The following is a 24,804-nucleotide window of genomic DNA, read 5'->3' as shown; positions in this document are numbered from 1 at the left end:
AGTGCCACAGTTCCTTGTTGTTTCTTGGTCGGATGAAGGTCAAGACTTCTCTACAGTCAACCCTTTCATTATTCAGAAAGGTGTTGACGCAATTGCACGTCCTGTAAAGTCTTGTTCCTGATTACGAAACGGCACCTTGTTGTTAGAAACAGTCAGTGCCCTCCAGGCACAAAAATTGCTGCAAACTAAACTGCTACACACCTTCCCTGGCCGGGTGGAAGTGCACCGCACTTTAAATTCTTCACGTGGGTTGGTTTACACATGCTCACTCAACGGATTGTCCAACGAGGAAATTCAAAACTACCTGTCTGACCAGGGCGTAAAAGCTGTACATAGAGTCATGAAGAGGGTTGACAAGGACTTGGTACCTACTCGTACTATCTTCTTGACATTTGACAGAGTTCAGCTTCCATCGACCATTAAAGCCGGCTATGAGATAATTTCAGTTCACCTTTACATCCCTAACCCTACACGTTTCTATCGGTGTCAGCAGTTTGATCATACCAGCCAGTCATGTTCCAATCTTGACAAATGCGTTACGTGTGGCAAGAATGCCCATGAGGGTGCTTGTCCACCTCCATCCCCTCGTTGCATCAACTGTATGGGTAACCATGCTGCTTCCTTTAGAAATTGCCCCATTTTCAAAGATGAACGGCTTATTCAGGAAATCAGAGTGAAGGAAAACATGTCTACATTTGCTGCTCGTAAGTTATTTGCCAGTTGAAAGCCCACTGTGCCTCCAGCAGGTAAATATAGCACTGTCCTTGCATCTCCTCAGGCTACTAAGAAGGGCCACGCAGACTTGTAATCTCACCTTTAGTGCCACAGTCGTCAGGTCAGCCAGTGCAAAGATAGCCCGTTCAGCCTCCCCACTATCACCTGCTCACTCTACGGCTCACCCTTCGTTGGCTCCTGCTAAATCACGAGCCCCAAAATCAGACACCTGGCCTTCCAAAAAAGAGCCTACTCACGAAGATTTTTTATGTGCCCTGACTTCACAACCATCGATTCCTCCCTCATCTCAACGTCCTGTTTCCAAGAAGGCTCATAAGAAACAAAGTTCCTCTCCTTCTTCGCCACGGCATGTCTCATCTACAGCGCCACCTGGCAGTAACTGCCCTCAGCCGTCTTCCGTGTCGCCAAGGTGCACTGCTGGTGGCCGATCAACTGGCTGATCGCTGGTGGCTGGAGCTGCCCCTGAACAACCTATGGATCAGGATCTTTTGCCTTTGGCTGAATGCCGTTCCACGCTGTCGGCTTCCAGCTCTCAGCAGTTGTTGCGTTGAGAGCAACTGTGGTAATACTCTTCCCTTTTCTGTCCACCCTATGTCAATTATCCATTGGAATATCCGCGGCATTAGAGCCAATCGGGATGAGTTGTCGATCCTCTTATGATCCTACTCGCCGGTCATCTTCTGTCTTCAGGAAACAAAGCTGCATCCCCACGATCACTTTGTTTTCTCTCATTTCCAGTCAGTCCGGTTTGATCTCCCTTCTGTTGATGGCACTCCAGCACACGGCGGACTTATGATTCTTCTCCATGATACTGTCCATTATCACCCAATCCACTTAAACAGTTCCTTCCAAGCTGTTGCTGTCCGTCTTTCAATTTCTGGATACACCTACTCTCTTTGTACAGTATACATTCCATCGTCCACGCCGATGGCAAGAGCTGATCTCCTTCATCTCCTTGGTCAGCTCCTGCCCCCCTATTTGCTGGTTGGGGACTTCAATGCTCACCACTCGCTTTGGGGATCTCCGCGTCCTTGTCTGCGAGGCTCTCTATTGATTGACCTCTTCCACTAAGTGGATCTTGTTTGCCTCAATACTGGGAACCTACATTTTTGTCTGCCTCCACGACAAATTTATCTCATTTGGACCTTCTGGTCGGTACTGTTCACCTAGCTTAGAGCTTCGAATGGTTCGCTCTTGCTGATACACACTTGAGTGACCATTTCCCATGTGTCCTTCGATTGCAGCCACAACTGCCATCTATGCACCCGAGGCACTGGAAGTTTGCCCAAGCCGATTGGACACTTTTCTCATATCTAGCGACATTCGATGACCGTCACTTTCCTAGCGTCAACAATCAGGTCACTCATGTTACAGAAGTTATTCTTACTGCCACGGAACGTTAATACCTCGCACCTCCGATCGATTTGCCCTCCCCCCCCCCCCTCCCAGTTCCTTGGTGGAACGATGCGTGCCATGACGCAGTACGCGAGTGGGGACGTGCTCTTCGCATTTTCCGTCACCATCCTACTATGGCCAACTGAATCCGCTATAAGCAGTTACGTGCGCGATGCTGTCGCATCATCCACGATAGCAAGAAGGCAAGCTGGGACTTCTTTACTAGCTCTTTTAACACCTTCACTCCCTCCTTAGAAGTTTGGAGTCGAATTCAGCGTGCACTCTCTTCTTCTCGCTCTTCCACCCCAGAACCGGATGGTGTCCACGTCCAAATGTTGCTGCATTTATCATACCATAGTCTGCATTACCTCCTTTGCCTTTATAATCGAATTTGGACTGACAGTACTTTTCCCAGAAGATGGCGGGAAGCTATCGTCATTCCTGTTCTGAAACCTGAAAAGGACAAACATCGCCCCTCTAGCTATCGCCCCATTTCTCTCACGAATAGTGTATGTAATGTTTTGGAGTGTATGGTGAATTGCCGTTTAGCCTTGTGGCTGGAGTCCCGAATCCTTTTAATCACCTGCCCAATGCGGTTTCCGAAATCATCGTTCTGCAGTTGACCATCTTGTTGCTCTCCCCACTTATATCGTGAACAATTTTCTCAGGAAATGCCAAACGGTAGCAATATTTTTTGATCTGGAGAGAGCATATGATATCTGTTGGAGGACAGGCATCCTCCGCACACTGTTCTCTTGGGGCTTTTGAGGTCGGCTACCCCTTTTTATTCGTGAATTTATGACAGAGCGCACATTTAAAGTGCGGGTGAACTCTACTCTCTCTCCTGTACTTTCTCCTGAGAAAATGGGATGAGCCAGGGCTCCGTGCTAAGTGTTGCACTTTTTGCCATCACCATAAATCCAATTATGGATTGCCTCTTTCCTGATGTCTCGGGGTCCCTCTTTGTGGACGATTTTGTGATCTAATACAGCTCTCAAAGGACCAGCCTTCTTGAACGACGTCTTTAAGGATGTCTCGATCGCTTCCACTCTTGGAGCATCAAAACCGGCTTCCACTTTTCTCCCAGTAAGATAATTTGTGTCAATTTTTGGTGTCGTACAGAGTTTCTTCTGCCTTCCCTACATCAAGGCCCTGTCAATCTTCTGTTCGTGGACATCACTAAATTCTTGGGACTTATGTTTTTATGTTTGACAGAAAACTTTGCTGGTCCTCCTACGTTTCCCATCTGTCGGCTCGCTGTCTGTGATCCGTCAACTCCCTTCATGTTCTAAATGGTATCGCCTGGGGAGCGGACCGAGTGGTCCTTCTCTGCCTATATCGCACATTAGTGCATTCGAAATTGGACTATGGAAGCATAGTTTACTCCTCTGCTCGGCCGTCTATTCTTTGGCGTCTCAACTCTGTCCGCCACCATGGATTGCGTTTAGCGTCTGGAGCTTTTTACACCAGCCCTGTGGAAAATCTTTATGCTGAGACTGCTGAACCTCCACTGTCCAATCGGCGAGCTGTCCTTCTGAGTCATTATGTCTTCCATGCCTGCTAATCCGGCCCATGACCTTTTTTTCAACACCTTCTTGGATTTAGGGTATGCAAGCCGCCCTTCCTCTCTACTACCGCCGGGAGTCAACTTCAGTCAACTGCTACGTTCTCCTTCCTTATACTTTCCTAAAACTTTCTTGACAACTGGGGTTACAGCACCACCTTGGCTCCAACCCCGGACCTGCCTGCTCTGTGACCTTTGTCAGCTTCTCAAAAATGGTACTCCTTCTCTCGTTTATCGTCGGACATTTGCGCACAAATGAGGGATGCCACGTTTATTTACACTGACGGCTCAAAAACATCATTTGGTGTTGGGAGTGCCTATATTTTTGGTGACACACCTAATAGATTTTGGCTTCCCGACCAGTGTTCGGTTTTTACTGCAGAGCTTTATGCTGTTCTCCAGGCTGTCCAATACATCTGTCGCCATCAGCGGCTACAGTATATTATATGCTCAGATTTGCCCAGCTCTCTCCTCAGTCTCCGAGCTCTTTACTGTTTCCACGCTCTGGTCCACTGGATTCAGGACTGCCTCCACTTGGGGGGCATCTCTGTGGCATTCCTCTGGATCCCAGGACACGTTGATATCCGTGGAAACGAGACGGCCGATATAGTGGCCAAGGCTGCAGTCTCTCTTCCTCAGCCTGCTGTTCGTAGGGTTCCCTTCGCCGATTTACAGAGTGTTTTATGTCGTGGTGTTGCTCTTTTATGGCATGCACATTGGTCTACACTTCCCAATAATAAATTGCGAGACGTGAAAGCTCTTCCCTGTGCTTGGACCTCTTCCTCCCGAACTTGTCATCGGGAGGAGGTAATTTTAACTAGACTCTGGATAGGGCACTGTCTTTCTAGCCATCGACATCTTTTAAGTGGCAATCCTCCCCTGCTTTGTCCCCACTGCTCTCAACTTCGGATGGTGAGACACCTTTCACTTTAGTGCCCCAATTTTACTCTGCTACGCACCCGTTTACAGCTGTTGCCCGATATATCTTCCATTTTAGCAGATGACATGCGCTTAGCCAATCTTTTCCTCAACTTTATCAGTTTCAGTGAGATGACGTCGGTCATTTGAATCTCTTTCTGTGGAAAACACCCCCCCCCCCCCTTCTATAGTGGTTTTCTAAGCTTTCTTTCTGTTTTTTAGTTTCCCCACTTTTTGGGTTTCGCTTCCACTGCTGCTGATTTCCAACCCTTCCCCCCTCCCCCCCCCCCTCCCTAAGCCACAGAATGGGCACTAATGACCGTAGTAGTTTGGCACCCTAAAACCATAAAAAAAAATAAAAATCAGATGACAAACGCTTACATAGACACTCACACTTCAGCAACTCACACACACGACTGCAGTCTCAGGCAACTGAGGCCACACGAAGAGCATCAGCACCATCGCATGATGTCATTGGCAACTGGATGGGGGTAAGGAGAAGGCTGGGGTGGGGAGGGGGAGGGATAGTAGGGTGGGAGTGGCGGACAGTGACGTGCTTTTGGGGAGCATGCAAGGACAAGGTAGAAAGAGGGTAGGGCAGCTATATGCAGTCAGAAAGTTAGACGGAGGGCTGCGGCGAGGTGGGGGAGGGGGGGGGGGGGGCTAGTTGAAAAGGAGGGAAGTAAAAAGATTGGGTGTGATGGAGGAATGAGGGCTGTATAGTGCTGGAATGGGAACAGAAAAGGGGCTGGATGGGTGAGGACAATGACTAACAAAGGTTGAGGCCAGGAGGATTACAGGTATGTAGGATACATTGTAGGTAAAGTTCCCACCTGTGCAGTTCAGAAAAGATGGTGTTGGTGGGAAGGATCCATATGGCACAGGTCGTGAAGCAGTCATTGACGTGAAGGATGTTATGTTTGGCAGCATGATCGGCAACAGGGGGGTTAACTTGTTTCTTGGCCACAATTTGTCAGTGGCCATTCATGCAGGCAGACAGCTTGTTGGTTGTTATACCCACATAGAATGCAGCAAAATGGTTGCAGCTTAGATGGAAGATCACATGATTGGTTTCACAGGTGGCCCTTCCTTTGATGGGATAGATGATGTTTGTGACATGACTGGAATAGGTTTTGGTGGGAGGATGTGTAGGACAGGATGAGGTGTAAGGGGTTGGGAACAGGGGTTGTGTAGGGATGGACAAGTATATTGTGGAGGTTTGGTGGATGGCGGAATACCACTGTGGGAGGAGTGGGAAGGATAGTGGACAGGACATTTCTCATTTCAGGGCACGACGAGAGGTAGTCGAAACCCTGGTGGAGAAAGTAATTCAGTTGCTCCAATCCTGAATTACATTTTCCACCAGTGTTTCGACTACTTCTCATCATGCCCTGAAATGAGAAATGTCCTGTCCACTATCCTTCCCATCCCTCCGATGGTGGTATTCCACCGAACCTACGCAATATACTCCCAACCCCTTACCTCATGGCTCATACCCCTGTAGTAGACGTAGATGCAAGACCTGCCCTATACTTCCTCCCACCACCTCCTACTCCAATCCCGTCACAAACATCACCTATCCTATCAAAGGCAGGTCTACCTGTGAAACCAGTCGTGATTTTCCATTTAAGCTGCAACCACTGTGCTGTATTCTATGTGGGCAAGACAACCAACAAGCTTGTCTGTCTGCATGAATGGCCACTGACAAACTGTGGCCAAGAAACAAGTGGACCACCCTGTAGCTGAGCATGCTGCCACACATAACATTCTTCATTTCAATGACTGCTTCACAGCCTGTGCCCTATGGATCCTTCCCACCAACAACAGCTTTTCTGAATTGTGCAGGTGGGAGCTTTTCCTGCAATATATCCTACATTCCTGTAACTCTCCTGGCCTCAACCTTCATTAGTCATTGTCCTCCCCCATCCAGCCCCTTTGTCGTTTCTGTTCCAGCACTACACAGCCCTCATTCCTCCATCGCACCCAATCTTTTTTACTTCTGTCCTTTTCTGCTGCCCCCCCCCCTTTCCATCACCACCTTTCTGCGCCCTATGTCTAACCTCCCGACTGCATATAGTTGCTCTACCCTCTTTCCACCTCGTCCCCTGCATGCTCCCCAATATCACGTCACTGTCTGCCACTCCTACCCTACTATCCCTCCCCCTCCCCGCCCCAGCATCCTCCTTACCACCAACCCATTGCCACTCCCATCATGCACTGCTGCTGCTGCTTCTGCTGCTGCACACAAGGAGCGTGGCCTCAGTTGCCTGAGACTGCAGTCGTGTGTGTGAGTTGCGTTTGCGTGAGTGTGTGTATCATCTAATTTTGACGAAGGCCTTACTGGCCGGAAACTATATTTGTGACAGTCTTTTTGTTGTGCCTGTCTGCGACTCAGAATCTCCACTATATGATGGATAGCAACTTTCCTTTTCACAATAAGGTGGTAGAAAAGAACAGTCATTTTCTGTCTGGTAAGTCAAGACAGCAAAATCCTCACACAAACTGAAATTTAACAGGAACAAGAAGGATAAATAGAAAGTTAGACTGGCTTCTGATGTTCTTGTTGTGATATGATCCCGATCCCCCCTGAGGTCTAGTCTGTGAATGCAAATGAATAGAATCCACACAGAATACCATGGCTGGTAGCTGCACAGACAGTAGGGCATGCTTGGGGAGAGTGGTAGTGGTGGGGGTTATGGGCAGGCGTTGTAGGGAAAATGCGGAGTGCTGGAGGGAAAGTGCTCTTCTAAACTGAAGCCTGCACTCACAGTTTTTGTAAATGTTACATGGGGCCCCTCCATGCCCACACTTGTCTGTTGACCATTTAAAATGATCTGTCAGCTTTGCTTTCATCTACATCTACGTGATTACTCTGCTATTCACAATAAAGTGCCTAGCAGAGGGTTCAGAGAACCACCTTCAAGCTGTCTCTCTACCGTTCCGCTCTCAAATGGCGCGCAGGAAAAACGAGCACTTAAATTTTTCTGTGCGAACCCTGATTTCTCTTATTTTATCGTATGATCATTTCTCCCTATGTAGGTGGGTGCCAGCAGAATGTTTTCACAATAGGAGGAGAAAACTGGTGATTGAAATTTCATGAGAAGATCCCGTTGCAATGAAAAATGCCTTTGTTTTTAATGATTGCCACTCCAATTCGCATATCGCGTCTGTGGCACTATCTCCCCTCCTCCGCGATAATACAAAACGAGCTGCCCTTCTTTGTACTTTTTTGATGTTATCCATCAGTTCCATCAGATGCAGATCCCACACACACAGCAATACTGCAGAATAGGGTGGACAAGCATGGTGTAAGCAATCTCTTTAGTAGACCTGTTGCTCCTTCTAAGTGTTCTGCCAATGAATCACAGTCTTTGGTTGGCTGTACCCACAACATTATCTATGTGATCATTCCAGTTTAGGATATTTGCAATTGTAATCTCTAAGTATTTAGTCAAATTTACAGCCTTCAGATTAGTGTGACTTATCACGTAATCGAAATTTAGTGGATTTGTTTTAGTACTCCTGTGAATGACTTCACACTTTTGTTTATTCAGGGTCAATTGCCACTTTTCGCACCTTACAGATATCTTACCTAAATCATTTTGCAATTCGTTTTGGTCATCTGATGACTTTACAAGACGGTAAATGACAGCATCATATGCAAACAATCTAAGACGGCTACTGAGATTGTTTCCTATGACGTTAATATAGATCAGGAACAATAGAGGGCCTATAATACTTCCTTGGGGAACACTGGATATTATTTCTGTTTTACTCGATGACTTTCCATCTATTACTACGATCTGTGACCTTTCTGACTGGAAATCACGAATCCAGTCGCACAACTGAGGCGATACTCCATAGGCACGCAGTTTGGTTAGAAGACTCTTATGAGGAACAGTGTCAAAAGCCTTCCGGAAATCTAAAAATATGGAATGAATTTGACATCCCCTGTCGATAGCACTCATTACTTCATGAGCATAAATGAATCTGTGCTGACTACATGTCAATAAATTGTTTTCTTCGAGGTACTTCATATAGTTTGAATACAGTATATGTTCCAAAACCCTACTGCAAATTGACGTTAGTGATATGGGCCTGTAATTCAACAAATTACTCCTACTTCCCTTTTTGGGTATTGGTGTGACTTGAGCAATTTTCCAGTCTTTAGGTATGGATATTCCTGCGAGCAAGCGGTTGTATATAATTGCCAAATATGGAGCTATTGTATCAGCATACTCTGACAGGAACCTGACTGGTATACAATCTGGACCGGAAGCCTTGCTTTCATTAAGTGATTTAAGCTGCTTTGTGACACCAAGGATATCAATTTCTATGTTTCTCATCTTGGAAGTTGTTCTTGATTGGAATTCAGGAATATTTACTTCGTCTTCTTTGGTGAAGGAGTTTCTGAAAATTGTGTTTAATAACTCTGCTTAAGTGGCACTGTCATCGGTGACTTCACCATTGTTATCGTGCAGTGGAGGTATTGATTGTGTCTTGCCACTGTTGTGCTTTATGTATGACCAGAATCTCTTTGGGTTTTCTCACAGATTTCAAGACAGAGTTTCATTGTGGAAATTATTGAAAGCATCTCGCATTGAAGTACGCACCATATTTCGAACTTCTGCAAAACTATGCCAATCTTGGGGACTTTGCGTTCTTTTAAATTTGGCATGCCTTTTTCCTTGCTTCTGCAACAGTGATCTGACCCATTTTATGTACCTTGGGGGAGCAGTACCATCACTTATTAATTTATGTGGTATATAGGTTTCAATTGCTGTCGATACTATCTCTTTGAAATCATTCCACAACTTTCCTATGCTTACATGATCAGATGTGAAGGAGTGCAGACTGTCTCTTAAAAAGGCATTAAGAGCATTTTTATCAACTTTTTTAAATATATATACTTTGCATTTCTTTTTGATGGTTGTAGGAATTACAGTATTCAGCTTTGTGGTCGCTAATCCCTGTATTCGTCACGATACTCGCTATTTGTCCAGGATTATTTGTTGCCAAGAGGTCAAGTATGCTTTCGCAACCATTTACGCTTCGGGTGGGCTCATGAACTAATTGTTCAAAATAATTTTCTGAGAAAGCATTCAGTACAATTTCGGATGCCGCTGGCTTTAACCATATAATTCTTCCAGCATATCGAGGGTAGATTAAAGTCACCACTGACTATAATTGTATGAGTGGGGTACCTATTTTAAATGAGACTCAAGTTTTTTTTTAACTGTTCAGCAACTATACCTTCAGAGTCAGGGGTCGGTAAAAGACCCAGTTAATAGTATAGTTCGATTGTCAAGTATGACCTCTACCCATACTATTTTGCTGGTACTATCTACTTCAATTTCACTACAAGGTAAACTACTTCTGACAACAATAAATACTCCATCACCAATTGTATTTAATCTAGCCTATCTGAACACTGTTAGATTGTTAGAAAAAATTTCTGCTGAGCTTATTTCCGGTTTTAGCCAGCTGTAACTGTTTGAGCTTCAGTGCTTTCTATTAGGCAATGGAGCTGTGGTTCTTTCCCAACACAGCTATGACAATTTACAAGTACAATACCGATTGTTTCTACAACTAACTTACTTTGTTCTGTGTTTTACCGGCCCCCTTACAGATGGGTGCCCTTTCTGTGTTTCCCTGAGGCCCTCTAACCTAAAAAACTGCCCAGTCCCTCCCACACAGCCCCTGCTACCCATGTAACTGCTTCCTGTGTGTAGTGGACTCCTGACCTATTAAGCAGAACCTGGAAGCCCACCACCCGATTGCGCAAGTCAAGGAATCTGCAGCCTACATGGTCACTGACCACCTAAGCCTCTGATTCAGACCCTCCATTCGGCTCTGCACCAAAGGACCACAGTTGGTTCTGTCGACAATGCTGCAGATGGTGAGCTCTGCCTTAATCTCACAAGCAAGACTGGCAGTCTTTACCATTTCCACTAGCTGCCCAAAACCAAAGAGAATCTCCTCTGATCCAAATCAACATACATCATTGGTACCAACATGAGCCACCACCTGCAGTTGGCTGCACCCTGCACTCCTCATGGCATCCAGAAGCAGCCTTTCCACCTCCAGAATGACTCCCCTCCGGTATGCACACTGAGTGCACACTGGCTTCCGTTCCCTCCTTGGCAGCCATGTTCCTAAGGGGCCTCATTACCCACCTAACATTGGAGCTCCCAACTACCAACAAACCCACCCTCTGTGAATGCCCAGACAGGGTGTATACGACCTGGGAGATCCAGGAAAAACCAGGAATTTTTTCATCTGGAGAAAACCGGTAAAAACCCGGGAATTGTTTAGAATTCCGGGAATTTTTCATTGTTTTGGTTTTCAGTTAAGTTTTTGTGATTTTTGACTGGTAAGAACCAATACTCTAACAAAGGATATTACTGTATCACGTTACTGCAGAATAATACTGCAGCAACAAAACATGAACGAGAGAAAAAAAAAAAAAAAAAAAAAAACAACGAAAATAAAACTTTAGTTGCAAAGGAAATACGCCATATACAACAACAAAACACATTACTCATACAAGTGTCTGCCAACAGCACAGTGTGTGTCGAAGGCTTAGGAAGACTGCGCATGCAATGCTTCATAACAACAAATTGCCTCCGATGAGCGTGACGTGACAACTGTTTAGTCGTTTGAGCAGTTGCGGGCAGGCTCTTCCGCATGCACAGTTTACTCGCGTATGCGTAGTACCTTCTCCCGCTTCTGGTTACCGAAGTGTGGCTGGGCGCCACTTTCTAATATTGTGCCGGTTCGGAAATATAGTAAATCTGGAGCTGAAGCACAGAGCAGTCAGAGTCGTGGTGGGGAGGTGGGTCGTCTCCAAGTGACCCGTGTTTAAGTTCAGTGATTTTGTTGTTTCATCTTCATTTATTGCTCTCACGTTAAATAATGATGAAACGGATTTTTGTGGCCAGGAGCTATCAAATGAATTAAAGGTACGTTCACTTAGTGATGGAAGGCAAAAATATGTTATTACTTTAAGATTTTATTTCCACTTTTCTGACAGTCGAGCATTAATCGCCTTGCAGAAAAATGAAGTTACTTTTGTCGGTTTGTTAAAGAGATTTGACTGTCATTAATCTTTTCTGCTGAGGCAATCAATTTATTTGAAACGAAGTGTTTAATATCACACTCTTGGCTGGTTTCAACTGTTCGCTGCATTTCAAGTGCATGTATGGCATTATACCATAATAAAGAACCAAACATGAGATAATACAGCACTGGTACTCCAAGAAAATTTACATCCGAATATGGACATACGAATGTGCACTCTAAGCCGAATTATGCATTTTAGTGTGGTTCACGAAATTCTGATGCTCTTGAAGTATCCTCTGATGTCTTGTTTCTTTTATGACATCGTAGCTGCACAGGCGTAGTGACACCTGTTATCTGGCGCTCTCTTGCAACTGCTGAAACGAACCTATTTCTAACAGGTCATGGGAAAATATTGCGAATGGTGGTTTGAAAAGCGTTACATTCAAAGCAAATTTCCTTTTGCGCAAGATGAACTGTGTGTGAGAATGTACGATGAATTTCTTAAATCGGAAAGTGTTTGACTCTCATTTAAAAAATCAACTTAAATATCTTCAACATTTTGCGGCCCTGTCAGCAACTGTATAAATATTAATTTTAATTTTAATGATGAACAGCCTCAGTTGCACCGCTGACATAGAATTTACTATATTAGTATTTAGATTCTGAAGAAGGTTGGGTTATCCCGACTGAAACCTAGGTAAACGGTGCAACTGAGGCTGTTCATTATTAACATTAAAATTATTAAAAATCAACTCTTTGAGGACGACCATTTAGAAGAATTTCGAGCCCAGATCAGACATTTACGTCGTTATTAAAAATTTTACTGGCACATTTGTGTGATGTATCTCAATTTAAACCATGAACTTTTCTAATTTATGTGTTCACGCTACATAAGAGTGATCTTGCTATTGGCTGACTACATCACGTGTCCAATGCTGTCATCTGCGGACGAGATCAAGTGACATGAGCTATGACTGGCTTACAAAAGCGCATCGCAATCTCGATTTCAATGCTTCGGAAGGTGACATGCGGTGTTTGGTGGAATTCAAATTTATACCTTCGTAATACGAAAATATGCAGCGTACTTGCTCCCCCCCCCCCCCCATCCCCCTCCCTCCCAACCCTCCTCCCCCCTCCTATCGGGAGTTTAGTTTTCTGAAGTGCCAGGAAATTCTACGTCGGTATATAAAACCATAAACATTCAAAGGATTGATGAGTTTTACAGTGCTGAGGAAGAGTATACTGTCACTTAACACGGAAAAAGTGTATTTGCACCCGGGAGAACGTTTATTTTTTACCGCGAAATCTGGGAAAAATCCGGGAATTTTTTTTCTTTGTCCACGTATACACCCTGCCAGACCTTGCAGGCTGAGAAGCTTCCTCTGGAACAGGGTGGACAACTGCATCCGGGTCAGAGACATTGTCAGCCACATATAACGCCTGAAACCTGTTCATCAAACAAACTGGGGAGGCCCTATGATGGGCCCCTCAGGAAGTTTTTTGCTGCCTGCCAGACTTTGGAATGATCTCCCACTCGACCATGGGTGAGAATTCAACCTCAGTGCAGGCAGTACGTGGGGCGGCCACAGCAGTGGACCGAACGGGGAACATGTGGGTCGTGCTCGATATTCTATGCATCCCTGCATCCGACCCCCCACAGTGATGCCCCTTGGCAGCAGCCTCAAGCCGTGTGACTGAACCCAATGCAGCCTGGAGCTGTGAGCGAAGGGTCGCCAACTCGGCTCGCATCTGTACACAGCAATCACAGTTCCTGTTCATTACTGCAGTCGCTCCCATTTGAAGCTCGTAAAAATATACAACAAACAGACGATGTACTCGCCTTCTTAGCAGCAGGAACATGAAGTGCTCTGTCACTGACAGTCTATCCGACACGTTAGTATCTAAAAAGAACTCTTCCAAAATTCAGTGACTCATTTTTGCCTGGCTTGTTAACCATTTGTGACTTACAGGGGAGCATCGTTAGTGATGAATTTTGAGTAAAACCTACACGTTTCTCTGGTTTCCATGTTAAAATTAGCTTCTTTTGCCAAAACACTGCAGTGTTTAGACAGTCTCATACCATTAACGTGTTGAGCAGACACAATTGCAAGAGAATTCTGAAAGAGTGGTTTATTTGGTGTATTAAGTGAGGAACCGAGGAAAAGTAAGGTCAGTAGATTATGAAAAAGCGCATCCTCGGTACAAAGAAATATGTAATGTCTTCACTTACGTTTTTCCAAAACCCATAGCATTTCTCATTTCACAAGCTATCAGTGGCCCTTAAAAATTACATTCTTTCATCGAAAGTCTACAGTTAGTGGAATAATGCCATAGAACACGAAGTTTTGCATAATAATGAATGGCAAAATACTCTCCTCGTTGGGTGCTATCATTTACCAAAATCCTATTTAGATATCTGAAACCATTAATGAAATATGAGGAAAGTTGTGGATATTTAACTCTGGCTTTATCGCTGGCGTGACGCAATCACAAAATGAGATCAGTTTTCTCGAGATTGGTGACAGACACATCCACCCAAGCCTAAAAAAAATTCATTGTGTTAGCTGAATTTCATACGCAGCAACATATTGTGTAATATGCACTAAATGCAAAATTATAGTGATCTCTATTTTTAAATGCAAACTTTACCAAATTTTGTGCAGTGCCTTACTTCCATGTAAATATCACAGTAATTATGAGAATTAATGAAATTATGGTCACATCGTGAAACTGACATTTAAAGTTGTAAGTAGAGCAAAAATAAAACTTTTTTACCAAATAGTTTCTGTAAAATTGTTTGGGAAAGATTCAAGAGCATGTGACTCAGTTCTGTCATCGCCGACCATCCGAAATGAGGCAGACACTGTCGACCTCTCAGTCCAAACAAATGAATGAACTCACCCAGCGCTTTGGAAAAAAATTGGTCACTGTGCATCGCCCACCGTATCCTGTGCGGACTCTACCCACCCAATTTAGGTGGATCATGACTCAGCAGCAAAGGAATTCATATTGCCATTTCTCCCTCACTGCTTTCTTCAATTTCAGTCTAATGATTCTTCAGTGGAACTGTAATGGCTAACATTGCCATCTGGCTGAATTTAATCGATTAATGGCTACTTACTGTGCAGTTGGCGTGACACTCCAGGAGGCAAGATTCTTAGAAACCCAACTCCTTACTATTAAAAATTAACAAATTCTTTTGTGCAAACCACATTAATGGTGAGAGCATATTTGGAGGATTGTGGATGCTCAATCACTTTGATGATTTCACTAACCACTGCAGTGGAAATTGTGGCTGTTTTACCAGGTGGTTATAATTAAACTTTCCCTATTCAAAATGTTATAACACGAAAACTAATTACTGCACGAGTACCAAACTTAGTAGCATTAATGTCCAGAGTATGGGGTGCATCATTTCCATGTGTCACAGCGCCACCATTGGGTTCCAACAGGTGCCGTGATAAGTCGTCATGATTCATAATCTCATGCACCTGACCAGTTGCAGTGCACTTGTTGACATGTCAAAATGAGCTTGGACGAAAGGAGCAGGGCTTTATTGGTGAAGCTCTATTATCAAAACAACATAAATGCTGCATGTACACTTCGAGAATATCGCTAGCTGAAAGGATTATGGAAGGGGTCTCTTTCCCCACCTGCTGTGCGGAGCATGATGAAGTAGTTAGAATCAACTATAGAACTCTGCATCACTCTGGGAAGAGGCCGACAAGCAATTGCACCCCAGATGGTTGATGAAATTTCTGTCGCTATGGCAGACAGTGCTGCATGCAATTCCTGGTCGTCAGGCAGTGTACGTGCTGTGTCACAACAGTTGAACATCCAGTGGTCCACTGGATGGAAGGTGCTTCGAACCATTCTCAAATGGTATCGGTACAAGATCCATATCATACAGCAGCTTGCACCACAGGATGCACAACGATGTGTTGACTTCACTCTCTACTTTCTCATGGGGATTGAAGTTGATGGGGGCTGGCCCTGGACCATTCTATGGACAGGCGAAGCTCATTTTTCTCTGACAGGTGAGGTGAACGCACACAATTGCCGAGTGTGGGGACCTTCACCTCTAGTCACTCTGCATGAAGTTCCTCTGTATGGTGAACACGTCGCTGTATGGTGTGGCTTCACGGCTACTTTCACCATTGGCCCATTCTTTTTTGAAGAGTTTGGCACTCAAGGACCAAAGATGTGCAGTGTGACTGGCCAGTGTTACTGTGGTAAGCTTCACCAGCATGTCATTCCCCCTCATCCCCATCCTCCCCCCCCCCATCCCCCCCCCCCCCCCCTGCAGGAGACACACACATTGAACTCAAGTTTTCATGCAAGATGAGGCCCCCACCATACAGCACTCGTGAATTTTACCTGCTTCTCCAAAACACATTTGGAAATAATCGAACTACTAGTTTCCAGATTTTCACTCTATAGCGGAGTGTGCGCTGATATGAAACTTCCTGGCAGATTAAAACTGTGTGCCGGGCTGAGACTCGAACTCGGGACCTTTCTCTTTCGTGGGCAAGTGCTCTACCAACTGAGCTACCCAAGCATGACTCACGCCCTGTTCTCACAGCCTTACTTCTGCCAGTACCTCATCTCCTACCTTCCAAACTTTACAGAAGCTCTCCTGCGAACCTTGCAGAACTAGCACTCCTAAAAGAAAGGATATTGCGGAGACATGGCTTAGCCACAGCCTGGGGGATGTTTCCAGAATGAGATTTTCACTCTGCAGCGGAGTGTGCACTGACATGAAACTTACTGGCAGATTAAAACTGTGTGCCGGGTCGAGACTCGAACTCGGGACCTTTGCCTTTCGTGGGCAAGTGCTCTGCAAGGTTTGCAGGAGAGCTTCTGTAAAGTTTGGAAGGTAGGAGACGAGGTACTGGCAGAAGTAAGGCTGTGAGGACGGGGCGTGAGTCGTGCTTGGGTAGCTCAGTTGGTAGAGCACTTGCCCGCGAACTACTAGTTGATCATTTCCAAATGCTTGGCTGGCACAATCACCTGATCTCACACCCTGTGATTCCTGGTTGTGGGGCTACCTGAAGGACAGGTTTACCAGAGGAACGAACATTCATACATGTGCCGATATGAAGTGCAGCATTTCAAAAGAGGTAGCCAGCATACCTACAGACGTGCTTCGTTCTGCTGTGCAGAATGCAATCCTTTGCTTTCAGACTCTTGTGGACACTGATGGACACTATGTAGAGCCCCTTTCATAGCAGTAATGGTACCACTATGTAATGGCATGAAGTACCATAGCAGCACATTAAAAGTGGATCAGTTGCATTTATTCTGCATTATTTCTCTCTCCCATGTCCTTGATGTTAATGCTACCAAGTTTGGTACTCATACAGTAATTAGTTTCCATGTTATAACATGTCAAATAGGGAAAGTTTAATTAGAACTACCTACTATTTATCTCTGTTAGGATACTGTCAGTTATGAAGCCATAATTCCCAAACCCACCAAAAATAAACAAAAAAATATCTATTCAGGAAAGCAGATAAAAATTTTGCTTGACACCTTCTTCAGAGATAATCTCCACTCCTTCCAAATTAACAATGTAAGTGTAGACCATATGTAGCTTGAATTTAAAGAAATAGTACCAACAGCAATTGATGAGATTTATATAAAATAAATTAAAAAAAGGATGGAGCTGACCTCCCTGCCCGGCCCCCCTGCCCCTTGGTACACAAACCAGATCGGAACACTGTTGTAGAAACAACATAAAAAACCATGCCAAATTTAAACGAATGCAGAACCTCCAAGATTGGCGATCCTTTACATAAGCTCAAAATTTAGCATGGTCATCAGTCTGAGAAGCTTATAATAGTTTCCACAGTGAAACTTTGTTTTGAAATCTGGCAGAAAATCCAAAGAGATTCTGGCTGTATGTAAAGCATGCTAGTGGCAAGACACAGTCAAAGCCTTCTTGGCACAGTAGTGATAGAAATACTTTCAATGACAGTGCTGCTAAAGTAGAGTTATTAACACAGCCTTCCAAAATTCCTTCAGAATTTGAAATGAGAACAGCTGCCAACATGAGTAACTTAGAAGTAGATGTCATTGAAGTAGTGCAGCAACTTAAATCATTTAATAAAAGCAAGTCTTCCATTCCAGATTGTTTACCAGTTAGGTTCCTTTCAGAGTATGCTAATGCATATAGATAAGGCACCTTTGTGATGCAAAAATTGGCAATTGACCCTAAATAATGAAAAGTGTGAGGTCATCGACATGAGTGTTGAAAGGAGTCCATTAAACTTCGGTTACACAGTAAAGCAGTTAAATCTAAAGGCCTAAAATTCAACTAAGTACCTAGGAATTACAATTAAGAACAACTTAAATTGGGAAGAGCACATAGAAAATGTTGTGGGGAAGGCGAACCAAAGACTGCATTTTATTGGCAGAACACTTAAAAGATGCAACATATCTACTAAAGAGATGGCCTACTCTATGGTTGTCTGTCCTCTTATGGAGTACTACTGTGTGGTGTGGGATCATTACCAGACAGGATTAACAGAGTACATCGAGGAAGTTCAAAGAATGGCAGCAAATTTTGAACTACCAAGAAACGAGTGAGAGTGTCGTAGATGTGATACTGGTTTTGGGGTGGACATCATTAAAACAAAGGCATTTCTCATTGCTGCAGGATTTTCGCTTAAAATTTCAGTCACTAACTTACTCCTCCAAATGCGAAAATAATTTGTTGACACTGGCCTATATGGGGAGAAACAATCATCATAATAAAATAAGGGAAATCAGAGCTCGCACGGAAAGATATAGATGTTTTTCTGCTTTCTGTTTGAGAGTGGGATAAGAGAGAATTATTGTGAAGGTAGTTTGATGAACCTTTTGCCAGGCACTTAAGTATGATTTGAACAGTAGTCATGTAGATGTAGGATAACAATATGCCATGCATCTACCCACCCAGACACATGTATACTGTATCACGAGCTGGTGTAGCTAGAGGACAAACTACCTACACTGTTCCTCCTACTGGAAGACTTCAATGCCCACAAGTTTCTGTGAGGCAGCCAAACCTCATTTAACAAGGGCCATGAAATAGAAAAATTAATTTCAGAGCTGGCAGTCTGCACACTAACACTGGAGTTGCAACATATTTCAGTATGGTGCGTGGAATATACTCAGCCATAGATATTACAGTCGGCAGCCTGAGCTCATCACCTTTAATCCAGTGATCCGTCCGTGATGGCAACCTCTGCGACAGTGACAACTTTTCTATCACACTTTCTTTCTCAAACCATCAACCAAAGAAACATGCACCATGTTCGTCACATCAGAAAGCCAACTAGCACACACACACACACACACACACACACACACACACACACACTCATTTGTACACAGGTATAGTCCATTTGTACCTGACAACAGACTCAGGGCATATAGAGATGACAAGTTCGGAGATAACGTCAGAAGACACACTGGTGAGTTTAGAGTGACTATATGGAGTTCATCTCTGATGTGTACTTCTTAAAGACTTTGCTGGGAACTTGTAAGATTACAGTACTGTATAGGAAGTGCCAGGAGCTGGTGTGTTTTGGCGCAGAACACAGTAACAGGTTACCTCAAAGTGATAATGCTCCTCCTTTTGGTAGCCACTGTGTGAAGTACCGAAACACACAGGACGCGGTGCAAAAATCAGTACAAACAGGCTGTTCAGTGAACTGATTGTGAGAGTGGCTTTTTGTTTTGCTTTCAGCCCGAGTTCATTAATGAACATTTGTGATAATTTGTTTTATGACTGGAATGTTAAAAAGATGTGCTTTATTAATTAATTTGGGGGAGCATTTTCCATTCTTGTGATACTCTTGTGATTATATGCAAATATAGTATCTTTTGATCATACTCATTCTCAGTTGATCCAGTACTGGTATGTGCAAAATATATGTATGTCCTCAGCATAATTGATGTTGTGAATGCTTAAAAACTTATGATACACAGTTGCTGTTGGACATGATGGAAATAGAGAGGGGATAAGTGGTAACATGCCCCCAGTATGTACAGTGTGTGTAAATATTGTACTAAATGGCACCTGTGGACCAGTGCACTGCCTTCCTGAAAACATATGGAGTTCTGGATGCCATTGTTCCCATCCATGACTTCATAAAACTCAAAAAAATATTCATAGAAACATCATTGGTTAATGTTTTTTTTTTTTTAAAAAAAAAAAAAAAAAGAAAGAAAAGAAACAGTGTGGGTGCAATATGATCCTCACTGAACACAATGTGTAACATAAGGAGACTACTGGTGAATTTTTGTTCTGTCAACAATGGGGATGGCCTCTGTTGTCGGGGTTGCCACAAGTTCTGGAGATCTGGGACTATCAGGGAACTTCAAATGTGTTAGGGAAATCAGCGAAATATTAGGGAAATTTGGGGAAAAAAAGACACTGGTAAAATCTTGTTTTTGTCTCAGTAGATGAAATGGTTTGTTTACTGAGATGGCATGCATCGTCATTGGCTGTGCGCAGGTCAGTATGTGCACCGCTTCCTACTCCCTCATTCTTACTGCTTCTCCCCTTCCTACCGCTCCACTCAGCTTGCAGTCAGTGTTGCCACCACTTCTTGCCACTAGCCTAGCAGCTGCTGAGAGGCATGGAGGTGTGAGGAATGGTTTGTTTGGATCTGATTCTCAAAGATTGTTGACGCAGCAGCTGCAGACGGCGGTCATGTGTGCACAAGTTGTGTGTGAATGTGTGTGTTGCTCTTGTTTTATGGCAAAAGCTATGGCCAGAAATTTAGTTGTGAGAGTGTTATTGTCTTTTCTACGTGCCTGTCTGTGGCCCAGCGATCATCTTTACAGTGAGTTGCTACCTATCCTCATTATTATTGATTCTCAAAGTACTTGTGCAAGTTATCTGTAGTATGGATTAATCACTGCGGTCTCATTTCATAAACTTGGTGTCTGTGACAAATGAATAGCTGGCCACATGAGTGGACTTCCACGACAGGCCAAAACCACAGGCCATTTTGTGGGTATCTCTAACGGACTGGGTCTGCCAATCTGAAGTCCCCTGTTTCCCACTAATGTGTATGCCCTGCCCATTGGGCCTAGTCTCACTGGTCGCCCACAGGCCAGGTCTGTTTATGTCTGGCATAATACGGTGGATTTTCATGGTTTATCCAAGGACCCAGGACGGTGGTGCCCCTCGGCAGGCCAGAGGCCTTGGGCAGTGGATTTCAGAACTGCGACTTTCTCACTGCAAGTACATTGTACAGTGTGGTGTTTTATAGAGATTTTATATATTTGAAAGTATGGGTGATAAGAAGAAGAAAATTGTGGAAGTTGCCAGCGGTTTGTAAGCTATGTACTCTTATATTTCTGAAAAGAAAAATCACACAATACCTGTAAAATAATAGACATAACATAGTGGGTAATAAGACAGTAACAAACAAAAGTAGAACCAAAATTTTATTGGTGGTCACCTGTAGTGTTGGTTTATACAACTCTCCCCTGCCTTATACACTGCCTTCAAGAGGCCTACTTTTTTCTGGGGTTATTTCTGAAATTGGTGAAGGTGTTTTAAATCTGTCTTGCAGCTCCAAGGAGATTCATATTTTTGTCACCAAATGTGTTTAGTTTTATTGAAATAAAATAACAACAGTGGTCATATACCATTTGGCTTGCTTTCTACATCTAAAAACAGTTCATTACAAGAGATGTTGCTGTTAGTACTTGAGATTTTTGCTCACATGGGAGAGAAATACAAAAGCCTTTTTTTTTGTCAATTTATGGCTTTACTTACCCTTGAGATGTCAAAATTAGTCAGGGAACAATACTAAAACTTGTCTGGAAATCTGGGAAATATCAGGGAATTTTACTTGGGAAAACTTGCAACCATGATTATGTGCTGGCCAGTGGTCGTTTCTCCTTATCAGTACTTCCAGCATGTAGGAATTGTACCAAAGATCCTCCCTGCCTAATTTTAAGTATTGTCAGCTTGCTTACAAGTGTAATCTTCACCAACTATGGCAATGATTGCTTCGGACTCTCCAAAAATCGGCACTTGAGCTTTTTTGCTAACTTCGGGGGTTCCTCACAATGCGTCAAAGTACACTGCAATTTTGGCTTAACTGTTTTGAAGCAATATATCATAAACTAGAGGTATGGCATGTGTAAAGAAGTGAATTGCAGCTGCTGCTGATTATCCAGTGTGAAGGCCTTTGACAATCACACCTCTTTTATCACTCTCTGCACTTTGTTTTGATGCCTTGGCAATTTTGAGATTAAGACTGTTTACTAGCGACAGTTGACAGAGTAGAGTACTGCCGACGACGTCAGTTAGAGGATTAGTATGGTGGGAAATATAAATTTAGGTTTATCTGTTGGATGACTATCCTAGTATACTGTTCCATTGTTAACACTGGTTCTTCACAATGTGAACAAATGTTTTGGAATAACATATAGTCCAAGACATTTGTCATTGCCAGTATTTCTGCCTCAGTGAGCTAGTGTCATGTTGTCTTCCTGTGTTCCCCGTGTCAGTCTCCTCCTACCACTCAGTTGTGTCCGTCTCTCTTCGGCCAGACCCACCTGTTCTGCCTCGTCCTGGCAGACCCGCCTGTGTTGTCCGCTGCCTCCTGCCACACCCACCCTGTGGTGTCCGCCGCCTCCTGCCACACCCACCTGTGGTTTTCACCTCCTCTGCCCCCTCTCTGTCTGTCCATATCCTTCCCTCAACCACTTCCACCTGAACAGGAGGCTGAAGGTTCTTACCCACAGCATTTCTGCCCATAGCATAACTAATATGTGCACCAAATTTAGTTGAAATCATTCCACTAGTTTGAAATGAACTTTTTTCCTGTGGCTTTGTCTGCACATGCGTATTCAACATATGTTTCAACTATTTAACATGTATTTGTTCAGTTATTTTACCTGTATCTCTAGCAAATTTCACCTTGCAGTCTTATTTCCACATAGGTCATGGTATGAAATTTATCTCCTGAACTGTGTGTTATACAATGACATATTTTTCCAGGTACATTCAGCAGCATAGGTGGATACTGTCTGCAAAATGTGTTGCGAATAGTGTTAGTAGTAAACAAGTACTAAATAAAAACAGCAATTTTATGTTGCAGTTTTATTGCATGAACATTACAAATGTAGTGAGTGATAAACTTTTCTCCTTTCATCATTTTGCGGGGATTGTCAGTGAGAAGGAGTTTCATAAAGATTTGAAATTATGTGTAAAGAGTGCTGTAAGTCAGTAAGTATATACAGGTATTTGTGTGTTGTGGGCTACACTGCTGTCTCACCCTCACCCCAACCCCTTTGATAGGCAGTTAGTTCTTACCCCTTACTGTGATATAAAGAACTGCCGCCCATCCTGCAGCATCGCCAATGCTGTGGGAGATTCCGAGCTCAGTCTGCTTCAGACACCCTTGATATACATCAATTCTGCAACTGTAATATTTGCAGTAATACATTCTCACCTTGCTCACAATTGAAGTTGTGGATTTTTTTTTCTGTTCTCAGATTCTCCCTCAACTCCTGAACCACCTTGGACTTGACAGTTGTGAGCGGAGTGTGGACTGGGGAACACTGGCTGTGTTTACCTGTGCTGCCAGCTGTGACATGGGGCCTCCATACAAGGCAGAGTTTGTGTGGAAGCAGGATTTGTCCTAACTGCAGCTCTCTTGCCTGTGATGTCAAGAGTTGTTTTCAAAGCATTAACTTAAATTATATGGTCCCATTATATTTGGGCTGAGTACCAAACAAATTGCAAATTGATGTTCGTTGCATATTTAAGACTTTTTCTGTAATTTTACTTTTTCAGATCTTTTATATTAAATGGATGTATGTTTACTTGGCATGTGTATACAAATAAATGGAATCCTACTGTGAGCAATTCATTTAGACTTACTCAATTACAAGCCCAAGCCATCATTGAGAACGCAAGACATTTCACGTCTGTACTTGACTGTTAATGATCAACATTATTGGTTATACTTGATATTCTTGTAGTTTTTAATGTCAACTTCTTGCAGATCTATCTTGGAGGGATTTGGAAACTACTGAAAATACATGTTTCATGTGGAAGGTTTAGAAATTGCAACCAGGACATTTACTGTTAAGACAGTGTTGATAACAGCTTTGTGGTTCAGATTACACAACTTGTTTATGGTCCAGTTAAACGTCTTCTCTCTCTCTCTCTCTCTCTCTCTCTCTCTACCAAACAAAATTTGCAAACATTGCAGCTTTATCTCTAGAGCTAACTAGTCATTTATTTATTTATCATGTCAATATGAAGTGAAAATATCAATTTAAAAATAGATAGTAAACTACAAAACATAGTAACGTACATTACAAAGAAAAACAACAGTTGACTCAGCTTAACTTACATTTTTATTCACCAAAAACTGGCCATATCATTTATGCTTTTGGTGCTGTATCAGAAGGAAAATTCATCTGATAAATCAATAAAATTATGTGACAGAATCGCTGTCGCCTGTTTTTGGTGTAGCTGGGAATACAAGAATATGGAGGGGCACATGGTCAGCACACCACTCTCCCACCTGCTGTAAGCTCTCATAACCAGAGCCACTACTTCTCAAGCAAGTAGCTCCCCAGTTGGTATCACAAGGGCTGAGTTCACCATGTCACTTTTTTTGCAATACATAAATTTTTAGATATGATGTGCTGGATGTTATTAGCAGGCCTGATCCTAAGATTCTCCATGGGAACTGTTGTGAACAGCTGGGTATGTGCAACATACCACAAATACAAGACTCTTAGTATCGGGCTTGCTAATTCCATCCAACACATCTTGTTAAATAAGCTATGTATTGTAAAGAAAATGGTGAAAAAGGTACATACAAGACAGGTTCAACAGCAAGTTCAGGAATCAAAAATTACTAAAGTGCAAATGAATATGAGAGGCTGTGATTATGAGAAGTGCAATTAGAGGGTTGTTCATTAAAAAAGAGACAAAAACCTGTATAGATTACACATTGAGCCAGCAGAGCTTGTAACTTCTGTAATGTTTGATTTTTTATTTAGTGTCGTAAGGGACAATGTTGACAAAGTAGCTAATGAAACAAGACTGAAACATGACAGGAAAATTTTGAAGTTAATGGGTCAGTGTGTAGGTTTTATTA

General features: G+C 43.3%; 1 protein-coding gene across 1 annotated transcript in view; it reads left to right on the top strand.

The window, feature by feature from the left end:
* LOC126092436 (programmed cell death protein 2) overlaps positions 1 to 23,557 on the top strand; it is a 72,540-nt gene extending 48,983 nt beyond the window's left edge. Inside the window, exon 4 of the mRNA XM_049908036.1 lies at positions 23,183 to 23,557. Within this exon, the coding sequence (XP_049763993.1) occupies positions 23,183 to 23,332 (150 nt within the window). The 3' untranslated portion in view covers positions 23,333 to 23,557. The remainder of the gene's footprint in view (positions 1 to 23,182) is intronic.
* Positions 23,558 to 24,804: the final 1,247 nt, after the last annotated feature.

This window comes from Schistocerca cancellata, chromosome 7 (assembly GCF_023864275.1).
Source record: "Schistocerca cancellata isolate TAMUIC-IGC-003103 chromosome 7, iqSchCanc2.1, whole genome shotgun sequence".
Lineage (NCBI taxonomy): Eukaryota > Metazoa > Arthropoda > Insecta > Orthoptera > Acrididae > Schistocerca > Schistocerca cancellata.
This window is presented reverse-complemented; position numbering and strand designations above follow the sequence as displayed.